This window comes from Molothrus ater, chromosome 5, assembly GCF_012460135.2.
Source record: "Molothrus ater isolate BHLD 08-10-18 breed brown headed cowbird chromosome 5, BPBGC_Mater_1.1, whole genome shotgun sequence".
Taxonomy (NCBI): domain Eukaryota; kingdom Metazoa; phylum Chordata; class Aves; order Passeriformes; family Icteridae; genus Molothrus; species Molothrus ater.
This window is the reverse complement of record NC_050482.2, coordinates 57,167,610-57,185,766: the sequence shown is the minus strand read 5'-3', so window position 1 is coordinate 57,185,766 and position 18,157 is coordinate 57,167,610. Positions and strand designations below refer to the sequence as shown.

Sequence of the window (18,157 nt, the reverse complement as noted above, 5' to 3'; positions counted from 1 at the left end):
AACATGCAGCAGTCACCTCCTCCCCGCTGCAGTCCCTCCCGCCCCAGGCTCACCAGCCATCACCTGCTTTTTCAAAATATGAAGTGATCACACTGTAAAAAATCTGTGTTTCCACCATTTAAAAGAGCCCTCTCACTGAAGGCTGAACAGAGGGGCCATCACAGGTTTCTACAAGCAAAGGCACCTGTATTTAAGCATCAATGGCACCACTACATCTGGGCTTTCCAAATTCAGCCTGGCTTGGAAGAAACTCGGAGCCATCACAAACTCACATCTGAGCTCTTTAGGAGACCAGCTTGACCTTCTGGCCATCCTGATGGATCCTGCCAGGTTTGGGGGTCAGACCTGAGTGCCCCCAGCCCCCTTGGTCAAACAAACCCCGAGTGTGACTGCTCCACCAAGCCTCCTCATCCTCTAGGTCAGAGAATGGTTTGGGTTGAGAGGGACCTTAAAGCCCATCCAGTTCCACTCCCTGCCATGGGCAGGGACACCTTCCACTATCCCAGGTTGCTCAGAGCCCTGTCCAACGTGGCCTTGGACACTGCCAGAGATGAGGCAGCCACAACTTCTCTGAAGAACTTGTGCCAGGACCTCAGCACCCTCAAATAAGGAATTTTTCTGGTCATTATGTTTGCTTTCCTTCCTACATCTGAGGCAAATCCTATACATGAGAAGCAATGCTGTACATTGAGCTAACAGCTCTAAGCACAATTTCTCAGAGCTAATACTATAATTAACAGAGATTTACATTTATAAATTAACAAGCCAGCAGCTGACATTTAGAGGGTATTCATGGGTCCCTGATAACACCTGCCTTTCAGCCCCACACCACACTTCCTAAGCTTACAAGCCTCTGGTTATTATTTTGTGCTTAATGAACCTGATGCTAAGAGAGCAGCATCTATATTTCTCCAGAAAGATCCAAGTTCAGTTCTCAGAACTACAAGGAAAGTGAAAATAGTGAACATTTTAATGCTTTTAGTAATTACTGCTTTTAATCTATGACTTTCTACTTCAGGTACACCTGAAATTCCTCAACAATTGATTTGTTTGGGGCTTTTCTCTCCTGCAGCATGATCCAATGTCTAAATATGTTGTGTGGAACTCACTGCTGAGGCTGTTCTCCACATATTTGTCACTTGAACTACATGACTTTAAAATACTCAGTGTGACACAGAAAACAGAACAATCTTGCAACCAGATTGGAGGTGATGGTGGATAAATCACAAAGAATTCCCTGTGAGTGAGCCAGTTTTAGCCTCTGGCTGCTGCTTCAAAGGCCTAGTCTGGCTATGGACTCCTTCCCAAATAAACTCCCTCGCAGGGTATTTTCTTACATAAACTCAGCCCAACTCAGACCACCCGTGTTCCTCAAGGAAAATAATGCTGGTGTCTGCTGAGAAGGTGGAAATACTGGAATAATTCAAAGAACAGAACAATTATGAATCTCTATTAAGTACACAATTAGCTTTGAAAAAGCTGGGTGTTTGTGAACATCTAGACAGCAAATCCTAGAGCACAAAGATCTAGCGAGGCATCTGTTTAGACAAAGAATGGGGAATATGAGTAACCAACCAAGCTGGAATGGGAAGTTGCAATGACAGACATAAGTAACAAATGGATAATATGAAGGATTTAATCAGAATGGTAATTCTGTAGGAGACAGTAGCTGCACAAGTTGTCAGACATCAAATTTTCTCTTTTCCCTAAATAAAACCAGAAGCAATATTCACAGTTTTGCTTTCCTAGTCTGGGTATGAATCTTTTTCCATTTCAATCACTCCACATAAATGCCATAATGTGTTTTAGGGTCAAATGTTTTAAATATTCATTTAAATACTCAGCTCTTCTAAAATAATTGATAAACAGCAATATAATTGGATCAACACTGAATAAAATACTGCATACTTCTGAATAAGTACTGCCTCCAAAATATCTCTTAAGAGATTTTTTAAGGGTGGAGACCCTCCAACTAATTAGACATTCATATTTTCACTGAACCAAATGGAAATTAAGACATAATATCCCTTCCAGCATTTAAGCCTAAGTGTTTTTACAGCTATAAAGTGTTGAAATAAAGAAGAAACAATATAATAACATATATCACACTAAATGATATCATTCTGGATTTCAAATAGAGGGAGAAACATTTTAGTAATAGTTCATTAGTTCTGGCATAAATATGCTTGATATAAATCCATATAGTCCCTAATTACAGTAACTACTTAATAAAATTTAGGTTATTTTTATCAAAGGCATTTAGTGTATTTCAAAGTATTTCAAAGAGAAAGGTCTTCATAGAAGATATGCACAGAGATTACAGATTTCTCTTGCACAGAGATTACAGATTTGCAGTTTGTGGTGCACTCCCCACACTGGAACCATTTTTCTGGGAACCTGTAGCTCCATGTCCACCCTCTTGGTATGCTGAGCTGTGCTAGGAAGTTATGGACAGACTGCCGCTCAGGGGGGAAACAAAGAAAGAGAGAGTCCGGGAGAACTCTACAATATTCGGTAAAAATAAGGGTAGAAATAGAGGAAGCAAATCACTCAAAGCCCAGTCACGTTTGTTAGCAGTTCTGGAAAGCAGAAGAAACCACGGGGTGTTTGCAAATGAAGATAGCACAGAACCCAGGCCAGAAAGGACCTGCTCCCTGTGGTCATCTGGACCAAACCTTGCCTCCCCACAGCCATTTACTGCTGGTGCCAGCTCGTTTATCCCTCATTTGGCTGCTTAGAGTAAGTGTCAGCCCACAGAGAGTTATTTGCTGTGTGCTGTGATTCATGAAAGAGCTGAGCTCTGTGTGGGCAGAGTCCCAGGAGAGCTGTGAGAGCAGCCAGCTCTTACACACACCTCCCACGGGTGCAGGAGACCTTCAGTGATTCCCTCCACCCTTTCCCCTGCCAATTTCTCATGCACAGAGCTTGTCTGCTCTACAAAATCAGCTGCTTTGAAGGCAGTGCTGTGATCCTGTCACATAACACCTGTTACCAACTAGAGGCAAAGGTAACAGGAAGCAACAGGAATCCATCCCAGAGCTTGGCAGTGCCCAAGGAGATGTGCTGCACTGCAGGAATGAACAATACTGTCACTACCTAAAGAATCACTTCCAAACCTGAAAGTGATACAAGTCATTAGTTTTCAACCTGTGGCTTTCTTTGGGTCTGCAGATTACTTCAGACAGGCACAAAGAGCAATCCAAAAGCAAGACTGACTTCTGTTTTTGTGCTTGCAATACAATGAGGAATGGTGCTTTACTGGAAACTGAGCAATTGGGAAACCACTGGCAGAAGTGCAAAAGGCAATTTTGTGTCCTGTCATGACAATATGGCTCTTTCCTTCTAGAAACAAATGACACCTGGAACATCCACAATCATAACAAACACCTAACATTTCAGCTCATTTATAAATCCAGAACTGGAAATTTTGTTCTGCTTCACAGGCAGGCTCTGAGGTATTTCTGATATGGGCTCTATCATCCTGTCAGGACAGCTTAGCTGATACTTGGAGTTTCCTGGGTTTGCCCACCTGCTTTGAGCCTTTCTGGCTTGTAACATGAGCAAGGTTCAGCTACACAGACCTGCAGCACAGAGTGAAATGCCTCAGGAGAGTGCTGCCAGGGATGGCAGCTCCACCTGGCTCTGTTCCCCCAGCCTCTGGTCCTGGGCTCCCATAAGGCTGGGGTCTGAAGCCAGGCTTCCCAAGAGCCTCACAGTGAGTCAGCTCTGTTGGCAACCCCAAAAGTTCTGCTCCTGTGCAGTGTCCCTGCACATGGGTGCTTTTTGTACTTGCCTCAGACATGCCTTACTCAGAAGGTGACAATTTTATGTGGGTCAGGAGAGTGCAGTATGTTCATGATTTTATTAAAATCTAACCTAAATCCACCCCTCCTGAGACCTGACAGCCAGAATCAAAAATTGCCTTCGCAAGTCTTTCTTTGTAAAACCAGAATTTAACAAAAAGGACACTTTATATTTTAAAAGGAACATGTTCTAACCTTTAAGATGAGTTCCCCTTCTTGCCTGACAAAAAAAAAAAAATCCCAGGAAACGTTCAGGTAAGGTGAAGACACACACAGCTTTCACAGTTTATCCTGTTGGGGTTTACTCACCTCTGTGTCTCTGAATCTGTCCTCATAGTCCAATCTATCCTTCTCTACAGATGTAAGCTTTAATTTCAGAGTGGAAATCTCTGCCATAAGATCCAGCTTCTGAGTTTCAAGTGTTGTTCTGCTTAAAAGCTCCTGATTCAAGATAAAGAGGAAGAGAATGGAATTCTTTACCCAAGGGGAAGAAATCAGTAATTTATTTTGACAGCTAAAGGTCTCTTTCATGGGGAATAGCATCACCCTCATCCTTGCACTATGTGAAGCCCTGAGACACAGCTATTATCCATCTGACAGATTCCAGGCACCTAGGATGCATCTGGGATCACAGGACACTATCATGGGCTGGCTGCCAGCACAAGAAAAAAGCCTGTCTGTCATCACAGTTGCTCTGGGCAGCAAGGAGTTGTAAGGGGAATCCACCCATCCTGCCAGAGGCTTTAATCTAAGGCTCTTGGAAATTCAGTGGGAAGGACTCAAAGGAGGGCAGAACTGGATTCCTGCAGCATAAAGCAGCACTGACATTACTAAGTGCAAAGACTTTAAAGCCAGTATGGCAGAAAAGGATCCCTTAGATAAGAGACATCAAGGGCTGCAACACCTTGAAGGGAACTGCTCTCACCAAAGCTTGTTAAAACAAGGAAGACAAGACAGCAGGACAGACATGGAGCTGTGACACACCTGCTGCAGCATCTCCTCTGTGGCATTCAGCTTCTCCCTGTGCTCCTCCAGGCAGAACTCCAGATCCCGGATCTTCTCTCCTTGGGCCTCCACCTGGTCTGTAAGCACACTTACCTGGAGAGCAGGAAAAAAGGGATGCATGTTTAACACCTTGCACCTGGGCCATATATGTCAGCTGAAGAACTGCAGGTGAGCAACACTGCTGGTTGGGCCAAAGATTAACTGGGACCATGCAGGGAGAAAGAGGAGGAGGAGCAGAGCTCTGCAGTGGACACACCATTTGGCAAAGAAAACCATTTGGCAAAAAAAGGAGAGGAGGGAAGGCTCTCCCCTCACACTTACTAGAATTTCAGCCAAAGTTCTGGCAGACACATTGCAATTCTGCAACTCCACTCCTCACTGGAGGTTTTCACAAGGGGTGGCTGCTGCATTTTACTGCCAATAATTATGCCTTTGCTGTGACAATACATTAACTCAACCCATTAGCTCCTGCCTTAACCACCACATAAACCTCACTGCTTATAGTTTATTCTCCTTCCCAAGTGATTGCACACAGTGTACCATAACAAGCACTTTCCCCTTTTCAGAACAATAAAAGCAGAGAAGGTTAAAACACACAGCCAGAGGCTGGATAAGACCAAGACAACATTTTTAAGACAGCAGACAGAGTCTCATTTTGCCTTTTCTGAATGAATTTTTTCATTTTCAACAGGCTCTTCCTGCAGTACTGCTGGGAAGGAGGGTGAGCTCAGTGCTGTCACAGCCCCTAGGCTGGGTCCATATCAGGGGATGCCTGTGCAGTCCAAGGGGTGTCAGGTACTCCTGGCTCCAACAGCAGGAGGAAGCCAGCAGTCAGAGCAGCCAGGGCTGACCCCATCCAGCCCAGCAGCAGGTGAGCAGGACCACCAAGGAGCTGCTTGTCTCCTTCTGCTGGCTGGCCAGTCCTGCAGCTTTTGTTACCTTTCCTAAGGACAGGACAACTGTCTCCGGATGCAGACACCATGTGAATGGCCCTGGGAAATGGTGATCTTAAGGATACACATGGATGTAAGTAGGTGGCTGCTCTGCAGACCTGCTCTGCTAACCAAATTCAAAGAGAACAGATACACAGACAGAAAGACCTTTAGATTTTTCCTGCAATCTAAATTCACACCTTTCTCTAATCTGGGTTAATTCTCACATACCAGCAAGTCTTCTGAACACTGTCTCAGACATCACAACTCCAAATAAATTCTCAGAGGTTTTATCACATACTTTCAGACAGTCTTGTGAATGCAAGAGCAGAAAAAAATCATTTGGGTGACAACTCACTTGCAGAACAAGAGATTCCTTATCATTTTCCAGACGAGCCAGCCTTTCTTGATAAACATCTCCATTCCCGGATATGTGTCCATTAGTCTGGAAAAGACAACAAATATTGTATAGTCAGCTATTGTGCCACAGTATCATCCAACATTATCAAAACACTTAATGAGAGCATTTTTAGTCTGCACAGTTTAAGAACATGTTTGAAATATTCTCCAGAAATATTATTCTCAAATAAACTGTCCACAAAGGACACATGACCACGATTCAGGAGAGAATTCTTCGGGGGCTTAAAGATGAGAAAGGAAGAACCTTCTGGTGACCCAGTTCTACAAAATTCACTTACTGTGCATTCAGCATTTTGCTAACAAAACTTGGACTCATTGCTACACAATGCTAAGCCATACTTGCAAAGAGATAAATACCCTGAGACATTCAGCAAGTGAAAAAAGCCAAACATACAATCTACAAAATGTGTATTATGCTTCTTGCAAGTCATACACACAGTCAGAGACATCCTTTTACATCAGGCACATTCTACTGGGTATGGGTGAACGTCTGCACTCTAAACACATCTCTTTGTAAAGCTGCCTGAGGCTAGAGAGAAACAAAAATACATGTTAATGCTATCAGAGAGTTCAGAGGAATCAGCAACTTTCTTCATAATAACTTCAATGCTCTTGAGCAGCGGGAAGGATTTTGTTCTATCCATATTCAAAGCTGTCTCAAAGCACTTCATGATCCAGGCCACAATCGGATCTTGGCTCAGAAAAGGAAGTCTTGTTCCCATCATGGCACAAATCGCTTAGAGGAGGCTGAGAAGCTGCTCTGAAATCCAGGGCGCTCAGCAGAGACACCCAACAACGCTGAGGGGCTCTGATTTCCGCCTGAATGTGTGATGAAAAGAAATTGTGTGACTGATCCTTGTGCTCCCGTGAGCCTGCAGCACAACCCTGCCTTGAGAGGCCACCACCACTCAGGAGCTCCAAGCCTCCAGCTCCTGCTTTGAATCTCTCCTGATTACAGAAGATACCTCAGGAAACCTCCTGGCTAAAACTCCTTTTCTAAATTACATGTCTGGCCTTGGGGGGTGGTAGAAACTGCCTTGTTTGAGCCTGAAACAATGGAACTCCCTCCAGCATCACTTAAAGATCTGACATAAAGCAAACAGGAGAAGGTAAAAGTGTCTCACCTCACCTCAGTGTTCTCAAGAAATCAGGCTGTGTCCTGGTAGTACTGCTGAATAGTACCAAAAGCGTCTCACAAGCATGGAATTTCACTTGGTGACCATAATATCTCCCCCAAAATTTGCTCCAGCAGACTAAGAAAGTATGCTCTTTAGTACTTTGTACCAGTACCTCATCACAATGATCTAACTTATGACCCTGTATCCGAATTTTTTAGCAGCACAATACTAAGCCACCTGACCATGCAGACACTAAACCCCAGAGCAAAATTCCTCTAAACTTCTGAGTTTGCCATATCTTCCCCCTGACCTCTACCAGAATTTAGCTCATGCCATTCAAGATCAGTGAGATCTTCCATTTTGTAACACTTCAATTTAAGTGAAAGAATTCAAAATGAAATAAACCTTTCAGCTGTTCAACCAGTAGATTATGCTTCAGATTTTGTGACCTGAGTTGTTTGTGAAAACAGAACTGAGGGTTTTATCTACTACTGCTGCTCTGCAGCTCCATTGTCCTTTAAGAGCTCCAGTCCATCTCAAGCACTTACTCAGCCTGTATAAGAACAGAATCTGTATTTTGTAATACACAACACATTTATCAGTCCAGTGCATGTGTCTGATGTGGGAAAGTGGTATCCATCCCTCTCTACAGGCAGCAGAGCTGCAAAGACACTTTTCCATGCTGCTGGGGCTAATGTGGAATTCCTTGCCAAAGCACAGACTTGACTCCCTGCCTCTCAACCACCACATCAACACCTGAACCGCTGACCCTCCTGATAGCTCCAGTCAGCATGACCAGACATGAACTAAAACCAAAGACTGCAGGAAGAAAATGTGGGGAGGGAGGTCTTGGTTTCACAGCACGATTAAAATGTCTGTGAAAACCAACGAGGTGTGAAAGCAGAACGTTAGTCATTGTGCACAGCATCTTGCCAAGACACCTTTGTTGTTAAACTCCGCTCACATTTCTCAGGAAAAATCTGTTTGGCTCAGCACACCAGCTTTGGCTTTAAAGCGGGAGTGTTGGGAGAGGGAGGGTTCAGGCAGCAGCTGCACCCTGCCATTAGAGAGAGGTGATGGGAATCCCAAAGAGGACAAGTGAAAAGGCTCTTCTCCCACAAAACAAAAATTAGTGCTAATAGAATCACAGACTCCTTAAGGCTGGAAACCTCTAGAATCATCATCCCAGCCATCAACCCAGCACCACCACCATGTTCACCACTAAACCTTGTTCTCAAATGCCATATCCACACATTTTTTTAAACCCTTCCAGGGAGGGTAACTCCGCCACATCCCTGGACAGTCTGTTCTAATTTTTAATAACTCCTTCAGGAAAGAAACTTTTCATAATATCTGACCTAATCCCACCCTGGCACAACTTGAGGCCATTTCCTCTCATCCCATCAAACACTTAGGGCAGTTCATCTATTCTTTGGGAGAAACGTTGCAGAGATGTCTTGGTTTTGCAAGCTGTGTGTACTGGGTGCAAAGATCTCTTTTCTGGGTATTGCCAGTAATATTTTCTAAAATCTGCATAAAACCAGACCTCCTGTAGCACACCAAACCCAGAAAATTCTGTGTACAACACAAGAATTATTTGCTTTTTGCCTGAAGTGTTGTAACTTCTATATAATACCTGTGACTGACTCTTAAGTTGAGGTATGAAAAGGCAAGAAAGCCTCTGACTTTGGTTTCAGTGGAGAAAACAATGACAGTTGGAGAATGGATGATAGAGAAAGACCATGGCAGCTATTTCCAAGAGCAGCAGCCTGAGCACTGCTTAGAGTGGTGCACAGACCCAGGACCTGCAGGCACTGGACACACGACACCTTCACAGATCTTCGCTCTGGACTGTCTTCACAGGCAAAAAGCAGATTCCTGACATGATATTTTTTCCCAGAGAGACAAGGAAGGAAGAGGGGAGATAAAACATATGAGAAGAACAGAGCAATAATGGTAGTGAGCAGGACTGAAGAGAAATTGAGCAGGAATATGCTCAAACACTGGATTTAGGAAAGCAGTACATGAGGAGATGGGGTAGAGGGAGGCCCAGTGGGAAGGAATGGGCTGCAGAGAGGTCTGAAAAATGCCAGGAGACCTGGTGTGTGCAAAACCTGGGTGAGCAACACTCAAGTGTGTCTCTCAGGAGCATTTCTGCACCAGGGAATCTGCATCCTCCCCTACAAGTGAGCCCAGCACTCACCCTGAAGAGCAACAGCTCCTCTTTGGGGGGCTGGGGTGGGGAAGAAAAGAAATAAAACAGTAAGAGAAGCAAAAAAGAAAAGCAAATATTTGATTGAACAGCAACTGCAAGCATATTTAGGGCACTTGGTAGTTCTGGGTCAAATTGGTATCATTTAAGTCTATAAAGGATTAACATACTTTACTAGCTGTGTAAGAAAGGCTTTCCATTTCCCAAAGAAGGCTCTTTTCATCAGTAACTTAAAATCTATCTTCAGTTAGGATTTTGCTTGTGTTTTCAATGTTAGTGATTAATTGCAAAACACTATAAGGGAAGAGAATGCAGATTTACCAATACTGATTTTAATCCTAAAAACAAAAGAAGAGTTGTCACAATGCCACTGAGGCTTCACAGAAGTTTGAGGTCAAGCATTTACTTAAAATGCCTTGTAAGATCAGACCCAGTACACTTATAAACTCTAAAAGATCAATCCACTGCTAATCTGTTAAACACGTGTGTAAAGCTTTGTCTGTAATCATCTAAGTGTAAAAAAATCCATGCTGCTTTGGAGGGAATTATTCCTGTAGCAAGTAGAAGCATCACCAAACTTTCACAGCTTGCCTGGCTTCAGTCTTTAATCCCTTTTCCCTGGAGCTGAGTTAGAATTCCAAACCACAGGAACGTTTCTAGTGGCTGCTGGTCTAAACCTAATAATAAAAAAATAAATTAAAAAATCCATTTCCTCTCAGTTGCTGAATTCTCCTTTCAAAAATAAACCTCATTTTTAGCTTACCACAGCTGATACCCTCATTTTCCTTAATTTTCTCTTCTGCTTTGGAGATGAAATAAGCAGCACAAATCACACTGCTCTTGCTGTATGTGCAGTTTGGTTTGTATAGAAGGAGCTGCAACTCCACAGCATCATTTCCCTGCACAGCAGATTGCACTGACTGTTTTGACCACCACAGTCAAGTCAACAGTTGGGCAAGTGAGCCTTTCCCAACACCTCTTTCCTGACCATCTGGAGTAAAATTAGAGCTCATCAACATGCTTACGTGCTTCAGATCATTACAATACACATTACCTATGCTCAGTTAAACAAAGCTGCTGCTGTTCTGCTTGTTCCCTCAGCTTTGGAGCCCCTTGCAAGAGGGCTCCTCCAGCCTCAGCTACCTCAGCATCATTTGGTGTGCCTTGGGCAGAGCCTCCTGGTTTCCCAAGCCAAGTACCCACTACCGGTGATACAGACCCATGACAGCTTTCCTCTCTGTCAGCATCAATCCCATCCCAAATTCATACTGGTCATACTGTCTGAGCTGGTGTGTAACCAGTTCATGTGGGAGCCCACCTCTGCCCTCCCAAACCAGCCTCTCCTGCATTTCCCGCTTCCCTGCTCAGAATATTTGCAGCCTTTTCCACATACTCCAGCAGCAGAGCTACTGCAAAGCTTTTCCTAAAGTTTGCAGGTTACTTCCTCCCCAGAGAATAAGAAGGGGAAAAATAAAAACAACCACACACCCACTCAAAACCCCCCACATGATATTTTAAAAAATAAAAGTGAATTCTGAAAGAAAAGCAGCTGAACACAGCCCTTCACTCTGAGGCATTTACCTGAAACATTTTGTAAGCATAAATAACACACTGCTGAGCAGGGAAGCTGCAACCTTTCCACAATATTCCGTCTCCTCAAGAGCAGCCCAGCTGGTGCCTGGTGCAGGAGAAGGATGAGAGGCTCATTCCCAGCGTTGCCCAGCTATGGCTTGTCACTGGGAGAAACGCAGGAGCCAGCACAGGCAGAGATCTCCTTACCTTATTTAGCCAGACGCAGTGGCCGTGAATGTCCCAGCTATACTCCATGCTGGTCATGACTGCTTTCATGCATTCACGGACGCCAGAAGCCGAGGCCGAGGGCTCGGGGCTCCTCGGAGCCGAGGTTAAGTGACAGCGGGTCCCCTTGCCCAGCCGAGGATGGAGGCGAGCGGAGTGGGAGACGTGGGAAGCAGCAGCAGCAGCAGCGCTCCTCAGGCGGAGCGGAGCGAGCGGCTCTGGGGAATTAACACATCAAAGCCCGGCACGAAACTCCTCCAGCCCGGCACACAAGGGAGGGGGATGCAGGCAGGGAGGTGCAGAGCAGCACAAACCCGACCGGCAGCAAGGACAGCCGCACGCAGGTGGCACCCAGCCACCTCCACCCTGGCTCTTGTTACCAGCGCAGCTCCCTCCTCCGGACCCTCCCGGAAAGCATCCGACCCAAGAGCACAGGAGAAAAGAGCAATTCCCACCCCTTCACCTGAGCACAAAGTAAACAGCAGGAGGGGCTTTCCTAGTAATTGTAAAAGCTACAGGAACACATGCAATTAATTCACATATAGACGCCAAGAAAAATGGAAGAAGTTGACTCAGCTGTGCCAGGTCTCACAAGCGGCTTGTCCCAAGTTTATGTCATACTTCAGAGTGATGTAAGAAGCAACAATAACAACCAACCTCTGTCCTCGGGTTCAGGTTTCAATTGACCCACTACCAGCAGCAGCGTGACAAATTCTTAGTATTTTTGACCACAGAGCCCAGCTCTGAGAGTCCTGTGATTATCTCAAAAACCTGTTTTATTATTATAATGAAACGTCTGCAACTGCCATTGATAGAGAAAAATCTCAAAACCATAAATGCTGAAAACTCAGGAGATACCAGGAGCGCAAAGGACAAGCAGAAGCTGTGCTTTTTAAGCCAAACTGATTCATTTGGGATGGGAAATGGTGATTTTTGATGGGTTGTTCTAACTGCCAAAGAACTCATCCCTGATGCATGAAGATGTGACAGCAAGGCATAGCATAAATGAGCCCATATTATCTTCCAGGGTTAAAAACACACCAATCTGGATGATCACCTTTAGCAAGAAGCAGAGTCCTGTGTTTCCAGAACCTTGGGAGGTGAATCTCTCAGGGACAAAATGCATTGCCAGCAGGGAGTGGATGATGACAGGCTGACATGGTATCACAAGACTCCTTTCATACTGCAACCTGAGGAGAGATCCCAAACTGTTTGGTGGTAACACCCTGGTGCCACACATTAGCATAGGACCCTTTGATACACAAACTCAACATAAGCAGAAGCTGAATCAAATGACTGCACTGCACACCCACACCAGGATAATCAAACAACAAATCTGTGTTTGAAGACAAGATTTATTTTTTTCCCCATGAATAAGAGATGATTTCTGGCTAACCAAACTGCTTCTTCCACTTGGGAATTACTCTTGTCCAAATAGGTCAGTATACCTCTGTAAGATTACAAAGCTACATCTATCCAGCAAGGTAAATTCCTCTCTGAAAGCTAATATCCCCTCATATTAACTCTCATTACTCCCAGCTACTCTCTGGAAGAACCAACTTAAAGGAAAAATGTCAAAATCTGAAGCTGGTCTGTGAGGCAGCAGCAACACATTGGATTGAATGAGCCACAATGGATACCTCAGCTCAACCATCATCCTCAGATGAGCTGAAAATGTTCTGTGGCTGGACTTGATGATGATCTTAAAGGTCTTTTCCAACCTTAATAATTCTATATGATTCAAGAAACCTTTGGAGGCCATAAAGTTTTGCTTGACCCTAAAGTCAATTTTAGAAATTCACCTATGGAGTGAAAATAATTACTAAAATATGCTGTATAATATATATCTTTAAATTCAGAAAGTCACTTCCAAAGCTGCACTTACTGTGGGTTTTAAAGAAAAAATATTATGTTATCCTGGCTCTTTCACTTCAGGGGCACATCCTTTAAAGAGAGAAGGCACACACCAGGACCCACATACACAAGTTCAGATCAGAAGCATGGGGAAAATGGCTCTGAGGTGTGGGAAGGCACTGTCCACCCACTCCTACCCTTCACTCTTCTTTTTAACAAGACACAGTTGGTTTCCGCTTTCTGGGAAAGTAGTTGCATAAGACGTATTTTTAAAAAAATGCAAAAAATCTCCCAACCACTTTCCAGAAAAGTAATAACCAGAAGGAAAACTGTCTCTTGTTTGTTTCAACCGAAGAAAAACTGGAGCAATGCTCATGGTTGGGAGCAAGGTTTGCGAGAATTACTCTTCAAGAGATGGATCTATCAGCTTCCAGCTGGACACAACAAGGTTGCCTTGGTCTTGGAAAATGCGGAGTTTTGTTTAAAATGGTTTTGCTACTGGTGCTGATGTTAGAGATTACTCACACACTGCCTGTACTGAAGCCAGAAGCTCCATTTTCACAGACTACAGCACATGCCTTATTAAGGCGCACATTGAAATACACCAAATATTTCTGCTGATCAAGAGTATCCTGAAAAAACTCCAGAACTTTGGAATTGTTATGATCTGGCCATGGATTTCAGGCCTGGTTCCTAGTGAAAGCAAGGAGCCCAAACATGTTTGAGCTCAGAAAGGTCTCAGTCCCTTTCCAGACTTGGAACAAATGGCCTGGTTTGTACTTTCACCCATGACATTCACCATTTGCACATGGAGACGTGAGCAGGGTTTCAGCAGCAGAGATCAGTTTGAGCTGCAATGACATGTTACAGTGAAACTGACTTCTCTGTGCAGCAGAAAGCTGCATGTACAGCTTTTCCCAGCTCCCCTTGGGGGCCACATGATGGATTCTGTTGGAAGAGCTGTGCCAGATGTCCGGGCACTGTATGTGTGCTCTGGTGTCACGTGGCCATCTGGCATGCGCCCGTTAAAAAACAAAAAGCAGCACGAGGTGTTTTAACCCACTGGCCCTTTTCTGAGTCTTTGCACACGCACACACACTGAGAGGAGCAGAAAGGAAGAGGATCAAGGACACATGGCAACCCATTCTGGAAGGACTGAATGCTCTGCCCTATTTTACAGAAACTTTGGGTAACTGCTGTCATGCCCTTTTGCCAATGTGAGCACCAGTGGTTTGGCTGCAGGAGCCAGGGGAGGATTTTTCTCCTGTGACACACTGTCTGGCAGCAGCAAACACTATTTTTGTTTTCCTCTTAGACACAAGAGGCTTGCTTACAGCCCCACATGGGATGTCACACACCAGTTCCAGCGTCCTAGGGGATGCAACTTCATGCATGGAGGATTAAACTAGTTTCAAACAAAGAAGGTGTCTGCCCTTCCTCTCTAAGGAGGGGCATAGCTGCAAAAAACCTTCCTGCAAATCATCCAGGCACTTCATCTGACACCTCCCTGCTCAGACAGGGACTGGTGACACCTGAAAATCCTGCAGCTGTAGCACACTGTAAGTGCAATGTTAAGTTTTTCCTACAAGGGGCTTTAAGGATGACAGAGAATACAGGGTACTAATTTGAGGCAGAATAAGGAATAATTGAGGCATAGATGGAATAGCAATTTTCTGCAATCTTAGGTACTCAGAACTCCTGCACATCTTTTCCAGTGGTTGGGAGGCACTAAACTGAACGGTACAACAGAGCCCTTCGTCTCCCACTGAGCCCATGGGTGCAGTAAAAACCCACTGCTGTCTCACTGCCATGAGGTGATCCCCAATTTGCAGGTCTGAAGGGCCCCATTCCAGACCCCACCAGCCAGGCACCCCTAAATCACACATCTGCCATCACAAGGGACAATGATTGGTCTCCACCTCATTAATCTCAGCAGGCACTGCAGCCTCAGCCATGCTGCCGGGCCCCTTTACTCCAGAATAACCTGCAGGGAATCAGCACCACTAAACATGGCCTAGAGATGACTGTGAACACCATGGGAGAGTGCAGTTTCCAAGACTGTTTATTTGGCATATTTTTTGTTTATCAAGGCCATAGTTGCATGAAACCTGTGATGCCCACTGAGAGCAGCGAGCAGTTACAGCGATGTTCAGGGCTGTACGTCACACAGGCAGGGAATGCTGATGTTAGCAGGAACTCTGCCTGTTCTAAAGATCTGACTTCAATGTCACTCCTGTTTCCTCCTCCTGATCTCAGCGTTGGCTGCCACACTTTGACAGTGGGGGCGAGATCCAAATCCCACTGGAGACAGTGGGAGAGCTCCCACTTGCTTCATTAAGTTTCAAGCATTTCCAAATGCGTAGTTCAAAGCAAAGATTTAAAAAAGAAAAAAGAAGGCTCTTCCTTCAGATCTTTCTGCAAGGGCTACAGAAGCAAGACCAAGGTGCCCATCTGTCCCTGCATTGCTGTGCTCAGCCCCCATGACAGCAGATGGCACAAAGGGTTGCCCAGTGCCAGCCGCAGCAAACACAGCCCTGCACCCGGCAGTCCTCTGGGCTGCAACTGAGTGCTCAGATCAATCCATTTGTTGAGATAAAAATGCTTTCTGCAAGATCAGCCATGACTCCAGGGAGATTGAGTCCTTCCCAGGGGGTGCAGTGCCCATCCTGGCAAGGGAGCAGGCGATGGTGGCCGTCTGTCCCCACAGCAGCGGCACAAGGAACACAGAGCCAGCACAGTCCTGCAGCAGCCCCAGCCTCCACCAGGGCTGGCACCCCCATTTCAGCAGCACAGTGTCACCTTGGCCAACACCCAACATGTGACACAGCAGGACCTGGCCACAGCTGCAGGATGGATTTGACAGGATGTGTGGCAGTGCCCACCCACAGCTGCCACTGTGACAGCTGCGGTGAGCCTGGCTGAAAAACCAAGGCGTGGCCTCTGGGAGCAACTCCTGACTTCCACTGCTGGAGCTTCTCCAAAACCTGCACACACCTGGACCTCTGCAACACAAACCCTGCCACACACCACGAGCACAAGGACTCTTCCTTGGCCCTGCTTGGAAGTCACCAGTCAGAGGGCATCTGGAGGCAAACCCAGCAGTTTCTTCAAAAATGATGCTGTTTTAACTCACCTTTTGCTAAGTACAACATTTTATTTCCCAGGGCAGTCTTTGGGTAACCTACAATTGTTGATTTTTTTGGGAAAACTAAGTCTTGGGGAAAGAACTGCCTTCTCAATTATATTTCTGTGTATTTTTAAAGTAAGGTGACAAAAACTGGCTGATTCACAAAACCAGAAAATAGAAGTTTGGTTTGGTATCCAGATTGAAGGGATGCAGAGCTTACACCATTCCCTTATGTTATAAATCAGGTGAGGAAGCTCAGTAATAACATTGATCCCCATGAAAAAAAAAAAAAACACTGCCAAAAATGCTTTTTACTGAAAAGTATTCAAAACAGCTTCTTTTCTCCCACCTAAGCATCTGATTCTTAAAAAAAAGTCTTTCCCCAGTCCTCTGAGATGAAACTGCAGTTACCAAGTATTGTTTGCTCCCTAGATTGGGGTACAGTGGTACATCAAAGACAGCAAAGGCCAACCCACTGCACGAGGCATTTGACCAACAGCTTTTCCAAGACTCCACAGGAGTATCTCCAAAACAAAATCTCTTCCCTGATACCCACTCTAAGCTTTATAAACAGCTGTGTGAAACAGAGCCAGTCTATCCAACACCCAAAATGAGCCTGGTAGAGGTAGAACAAGGTGAGACTGTACCATTTGACTTTGGAGCCATTCGATGAGAGCCTCTGCCGTGGAGTCTGGGACCTGGCAGCGCAGCCCCTCCCTCTCGTCCGCCTCCATCACCTCCAGCAAGCCCCGCAAGTCCTCCACGAGGTGCAGCGCCCGCAGGCCCCCCATGAAAGGGGAGGTGGGGGACTGGCAGTCAAAAATGCCATTGGAGTATTCCAGAGCCTTGGAACCTGCAGGGAGCAAAATCGCACAGGGTCAGGCACGGGATGAGGGTTGGGTACACCCCGAGGCTGGGGAAGGGCGGGGGGTGTTCCTGGCAGGGTTTCTCCCAAGCAAACTCAGCACTGGTTCCTGGGGAGGGAAGCTCCAGCAGGAACAAAATGAGCTGGTCCTCAGGGAATGGGAATGCCACACCTGCCCATGGGGCTGAGGCATGGGCTGGGCTCCTGCTCCCCGAGATGAATTCCCAAGGCAGAAGGTGCTGCCAAGGATGGAACATCCTCTGCCAATGCCCTGAGTCACCCTGCAGGCACTGAATGATCCAAGTCACATTCCACTGATGGTGTCCAGAGGAAACCATGCCCTGCATTTTCCATGCAGGAATACATTAGGCTGCTCCAAGGCACTGGAAATTTTTCAAAATAATAAAAAAGATGAAGATAAATTAAAAGACCAAATCACTTCTGCACAGGAATAAATTTTAAAACCAGCAATTTGACACAGTAGCACTGACATTTGCATGTTAATAAAGAGAGAAATCTCTCATTTGCATAAACTCACAGGATGCATATTTGACCTACTTTAGAAATTGCTATATATTAAGTAAGAAAGGAAACTATGAATTTAGGATTAAGGTTGATGTAAGTCAACCTAGCTAATTCCAACTGTAATTCCAGGACACTGATTTGTGACCTTAATTCTGTAATACCTCGGCACAATGAGACATGTTCATGACAGACCTTCATTTGTGCTGTCAACTTTCAGAAACTACAAGGATATGCCATATATGCACTTCCATGAACTTTCATTCACCCCATCTGACAAGCCACAAAAATCCAAGTATTCTGCTAAATTCCCACTGAAAACAATAAAGAGAAAAATAACCTCAACAGCACATGAGCTGATATCACCTTGTTATAATATTCCTTTATAGACCTATTCACAGACAGGGGTAAATGAAGTCTGTGGTGACTTAAATCTTCCAACATCACATTTTGTTTTTATATTAAATCTCATCCTGCCATAACCAACTTGGGCTCTTGGAAA

The 18,157-nt window shown here is 45.1% G+C and overlaps 1 protein-coding gene across 12 annotated transcripts in view; it reads right to left on the bottom strand.

Moving 5' to 3' along the window:
- The window catches only part of PPFIBP1 (PPFIA binding protein 1), a 110,729-nt gene that overhangs the window by 28,300 nt on the left and 64,272 nt on the right, over positions 1 to 18,157 (bottom strand). For 9 of the 12 annotated variants that reach the window (XM_036404945.2, XM_036404946.2, XM_036404942.2 and 6 more), the window contains 4 exons: positions 16,916 to 17,121; positions 6,099 to 6,185; positions 4,788 to 4,901; positions 4,113 to 4,244 (listed from right to left, as the gene is read on the bottom strand). In XM_036404945.2, the coding sequence (XP_036260838.1) occupies positions 4,113 to 4,244; positions 4,788 to 4,901; positions 6,099 to 6,185; positions 16,916 to 17,121 (539 nt within the window). Of the gene's footprint in view, positions 1 to 4,112; positions 4,245 to 4,787; positions 4,902 to 6,098; positions 6,186 to 11,269; positions 11,524 to 12,344; positions 12,378 to 16,915; positions 17,122 to 18,157 lie in introns of those variants that run through there. The other 3 variants (XM_036404952.2, XM_036404953.2, XM_036404954.2) reach the window with 3 other exon arrangements.